This window comes from Penaeus japonicus, unplaced genomic scaffold (assembly GCF_977035675.1).
Source record: "Penaeus japonicus unplaced genomic scaffold, GWHDUDI00000001_assembly GWHDUDI00000005, whole genome shotgun sequence".
In the NCBI taxonomy this organism is placed as follows: Eukaryota; Metazoa; Arthropoda; class Malacostraca; order Decapoda; family Penaeidae; genus Penaeus; species Penaeus japonicus.
In genome coordinates this window covers 3862732-3867731 of record NW_028234407.1, presented here as the reverse complement: position 1 = coordinate 3867731, position 5000 = coordinate 3862732, and the positions used below count along the sequence as shown (strand labels likewise).

General features: G+C 48.8%; 1 protein-coding gene across 4 annotated transcripts in view; it reads left to right on the top strand.

Moving 5' to 3' along the window:
• LOC122253772 (teneurin-m) overlaps positions 1-5000 on the top strand; it is a gene marked incomplete at its 5' end in the record, with an annotated part of 24177 nt that overhangs the window by 11564 nt on the left and 7613 nt on the right. For all 4 annotated transcript variants that reach the window (XM_086536842.1, XM_086536839.1, XM_086536841.1 and 1 more), the window contains 5 exon segments: positions 188-423; positions 1936-2109; positions 2741-2913; positions 3436-3685; positions 4237-5000. The exon segment at positions 4237-5000 is cut by the window's right edge and continues 672 nt beyond it. In XM_086536842.1, the coding sequence (XP_086392968.1) occupies positions 188-423; positions 1936-2109; positions 2741-2913; positions 3436-3685; positions 4237-5000 (1597 nt within the window).

The following is a 5000-nucleotide window of genomic DNA, read 5'->3' as shown; positions in this document are numbered from 1 at the left end:
GGGAGATGTATATAAACTGTGTGTATATATATAGATAGATAGATAGATAGATATATAGATAGATAGATAGATATAGATAGATAGATAGATAGATATATATATAGATAGATAGATAGATAGATAGATAGATAGATAGATATAGATAGTTAGATATAGATATATAACTGCACCGCATCTCCCATCACAGATCGTAGTCATCGACACGGTAGTCATGACAACGGCTGACATCGTGCCCCCTCCGCTCCCCACGCCGTGCCCCGACCACAACTACGACGACTTGAAGCCCGTCGTCTTGGCCACGTGGAAACACGGCTTCCAGGGAGGCTGTCCCGAGCGCTCAGCCATCCTCACGGAGTCGCAGGTGGTGCAGGAGAGCCTCAGCATCCCTGGCACAGGACTTCACTTGGTCTATCACTCGTCCAGGTAAGGAGGGAGAGGGGAGAAGGGGGGTGAGGGAGAAGGGAGGTGGTGAGGGAGGGAGGGAGGGAGAAGGGAGGTGGTGAGGGGGATGAGGGGGAAAGCGAGGGAGGGAGGGAGGGAGGGAGGGGGTGAGGGGAATGAGGGGGAAAGCGAGGGAGGGAGGGAGGGAGAAAGAGAAAGGAATGGGAGGGAGGGAGGGAGAAAGAGAAAGGGAGGTTGATTTCTAAAGAGGAAGGAGGGATACAGAGAGGAATAGACGGAGGAAGAGAGGGGATAGAGAGAGTAAAGGGAGGGAAATAGCGAGAGAAAGGGAGAGATGGAGAAAACGGAGAGAAACAGAGGTAAAGGGAGGGAAAGAGAGAGAAAAGGGAAGGAGAGAGATGTAAAAATGGTGAAAAAATCAATGTAAAGGGAGGGAAATATATATAGAGAGAAAGAGAGAAATGGAGAGAGAGAGAGAGGGGGGGGGAAGAATAAACGCAAAAAGAAAGATAAAGGGAAGGAAAAGAGAAACAAAGACATACAGGGAGAAAGAAAGGGAGAGAGGGGAAGAAAAAGGGAGAAAAGGAAAGGAATTTATATATTGGAAGAAAATATGCCGTTAGGATTCAGAAGAGGAATGAGAAGGGGGGACGTGAGATAAGATCAAAATGTAAGGTTTCACAAAGGGAAATTGGAATATAGAAAAGAAGAAGACGAAGAAAAAAAAGGAAAGAAGGGGGGAAAGAGAAGATGAAGAGCCTGATATGTATATAAAATAGTTGGTGTTATGGAAGGAATGAGAAAAGATAAAAGGAAGGGTATATCATAGAGGAAAGAGAAGGAGACTGAAAAAAAAATATATAGGTTTTGCACAACGAAGAGGGGGATGAGGAGAAAGGAAATGAATATGTACAAAGAAAAGAGGGGATAGATAAAGATTTTTTTTTTTTTTTTTTTTTGTCATAAGGGAAGAGAATTCATGTAAAATTATTTTGAAAACCATCCAATGTTAAATAGGAAAAAGGGGAATTACACGCGAGAACAGAATGAATAGATTTTAGAAAACGTAAATTCTAGTTTGTATATTTGCCATTTGAAATCGCTGACGCCGACATTGGTTTAAAAATGGTGCTTTCCAATAAATGATGGCAAAATATATATAAATGTGTACATGTTATACGTCCCATATTACGATATTGTTTTATACATCCTTTTATGCATGACTTTGCAATGTGCAGTCATAGCAACAATGAAATAAAAGAAATGCAACGTGAACTTTAACCTTTATTCCTCATCTTCTACCCCCTTCCCCTACACCCTACACCCTACCCTCCTTTACCCCATCTCCCCCTACACCCTACTCTCCCTCCTTTACCCTCCCCCCTCCCATCCGATGACCCACCCTACCCCCTACCCTCCTCCCATCCATCCGCCGACCCACCCTACCCCCTACCCTCCCTCCTTTACCCCCCTCCCATCCATCCATCCGCCGACCCACCCTACCCCCTACCCCCTCCCCCTTCCCGACCACAGAGCCCTAGGCTACGAATCAACCATCCAACTGCAGTTGACGCCTTCTGTGATCCCTGAAACCCTGCGCAGGATATATCTCAGGATCACCATTGAGGGCATCCTGTTCGAAAAGACCTTTGAGGCAGATCCTGATATTAAGTTTACCTACGCGTGGAATAGACTTAATGTATACAGGTGAGTTGGCATTTAGGACCGTCAGGGGACAGTGATATTGCGTGTGTGTGGGGGGTGGGGGGGGGAGTGTGTGTGTGTGTGTGTGTGAGAGAGAGAGAGAGAGAGAGAGAGAGAGAGAGAGAGAGAGAGAGAGAGAGAGAGAGAGAGAGAGAGAGAGAGAGAGAGAGAGAGAGAGAGAGAGAGAGAGAGAGAGAAGGAGAGGTGGGAGGGGAAGATTGCGTGGTTGTGTGTGTGTGTTGGGGGAGGGGGGTTGTCTTTGTGTGTGTTTGTGTTTATGTGTATGGGGGGGAGTGTTTGTGTGTGTGTGTGTGTGTGTGTGTGTGTGTGTGTGGTTTTATGGTTGTGTGATTGAGTGTGTTGCCTGTCTTTGCGATTTTACAACTATATATTCAATGACGTGGGAGAGAGAAGTAAAGAGACAGAATGCGTGTATGAGAGAGGGAAAGAGGGACAGAGAGAGAGAGAGAGAGAGAGAGAGAGAGAGAGAGAGAGAGAGAGAGAGAGAGAGAGAGAGAGAGAGAGAGAGAGAGAGAGAGAGAGAGAGAGAGAGAGAGAGAGAGAGAGAGAGAGAGAGAGAGTGAGAGGTTTTCCCCAACCATCTAACCTGACCTAACCTTTCAATGACCTCCAGGCAACGTGTCTACGGCGTGACCTGGGCGGTGGTCAAAGTCGGCTTCGCCTATAGCAACTGCGACCAGGTCATCTGGGACGCGCAGACGACCCAGGTTTCAGGTCACGACATGAGTATCTCGGACATCGGAGGATGGGACCTGTCTATCCATCACAGATACAACTTCCATGAAGGTAAATGGATAAGGAGGAGGAGGAGGAGGAGGAGGAGGACGTGTAAGAGAAGAAGGAGGAGGAGGAGGTGGTGGTGGACAATGAAAGTAGTTCTATTATTAAAGATAATGATCATCATTGTTATCGTTATTATTGTTATGATTATTATCATGATTGCTGTTATTATTGTTATTGATATTATTGTTGTTATTATTATTATCATGATGATGATTATTATTATTTTTATTATTATTATTATTATTATCATGATGATGATTATTATTATTTTTATTATTATTATTATTATTATCATTATTATTATTAAAATAATGATTATTATTATTATTATTATTATTATCATTATTATTATTATTATTATTACTGTTATAATTATCATTATCAGCATTATCATTATTCTTATTATTTTTTTCAATAATGACCATCATGATCACCAATGCACAAAGACCTCGTCCCTTTAGTCACCCGAACCCCAAGCATCCCAGCCAGCCCTTAACACCCCCCACGTCCCCCTCCCTCCCCCAGGCATCCTGCAGAAGGGCGACGGACGCAACATCCACCTGAAGCAGAAGCCTCGAGTCCTGATGACCCTGATGGGCGATGGACACCAGAGGGAGGTGTCCTGTCGATCCTGCGACGGCCCGGCGGACAAGCAGAGGCTCCTGACCTCGGCTGCCCTCGCTCCAGGACCCGACGGCTCGCTGTACATCGCCGACTTCAACCTCATTCGCCGAGTGATGCCCGACAACACCGTCAGGACTGTTGTTAGGTTGAAGTGAGTTGTTGGGTGTTTGGTTCTTATTTTCTCTCTTTCTCTTTCTCTTTTTTTTCTTTCTGTTCCTTTCTCTCTATTTCATTCTCTTTCTCTTTTTTTCTCTCTGTCTCTGTCTCTCTCTCTCTCTGTCTCTCTCTGTCTCTTTCTCTCTGTCTCTGTCTCTCTCTCTTTCTCTTTCTCTTTCTCTTTCTCTCTCTCTCTCTCTCTCTCTCTCTCTCTCTCTCTCTCTCTCTCTCTCTCTCTCTCTCTCTCTCTCTCTCTCTCTCTCTCTCTCTCTCTCTCTCTCTCTCACTCACTCACTCACTCTCTCTCACTTTATTTCGCTCTTATGAGAGATATACAGATTACTGTTCGTAACATTACAATTAAGAAAAGAAAAGAAGATAGCAACGATAAATAGCATTAGAAACACTTGTTATATCATCATCATTATCGTTATTCATTGTCCATTCTATAAAATTCCTCGTAGATTTCCCTCAGTCCCACCAGCCGGTCATTTCCGACAGCCCCCCCCCCCCCCCCGCCCATTCTAACGTGCCCTCCCCCCGCAGCGAGACGCGCGTGTCGTACCGCTACCACATGGCGGTGAGTCCCGTGACGGGCGAGGTCTACATCAGCGACCACGAGGCGCACCTCATCCTGAAGGTGCGCGACCCCGACGACTTCTCGCGCCCCGAGGACAACTACATGCCGTACGTGGGGTCGGGCGAGCGCTGCTTCCCGGGCGACGAGGTGGGCTGCGGCGACGGCTCCCTGGCGCGCGACGCCAAGCTGCAGTACCCGAAGGGCATGGCGGTGTCCCTGGACGACGTGCTCTACTTCGCCGACGGCACCAACGTGCGGGCGGTCGACGCCGACGGCATCATCAACACCGTGATCGGCACGCACCGCCACCGCGCGCACTGGCGGCCGCTGCCGTGCGAGGGCACCGTGCCCGTGTCGGAGGTGAGCCTGCGCTGGCCCACCGCGCTGGCCGTCAGTCCGCTCGACGACTCGCTCTACGTGCTGGACGACCACCACGTGCTGCGCCTCACGCGCGACGGCCAGATCAAGGTGGTGGCGGGGCGGCCGCTGCACTGCCCCCCGCTCGGCCACGACGCGCCGTCCGACCTGGCGGCGCACACCACGCTGCGCTCGCCGCAGAGCCTCGCCTTCGCGCCCAACGGCGACCTGTACATCGCCGAGAGCGACAACGAGCGCATCAACCGCGTGCGCGTGATCGAGACGGACGAGCGCATCCACGACTTCGCCGGCGCCGACTCCAAGTGCAACTGCCAGGAGGAGACGTGTCCGTGCTACGACGAGTCGCACGTGC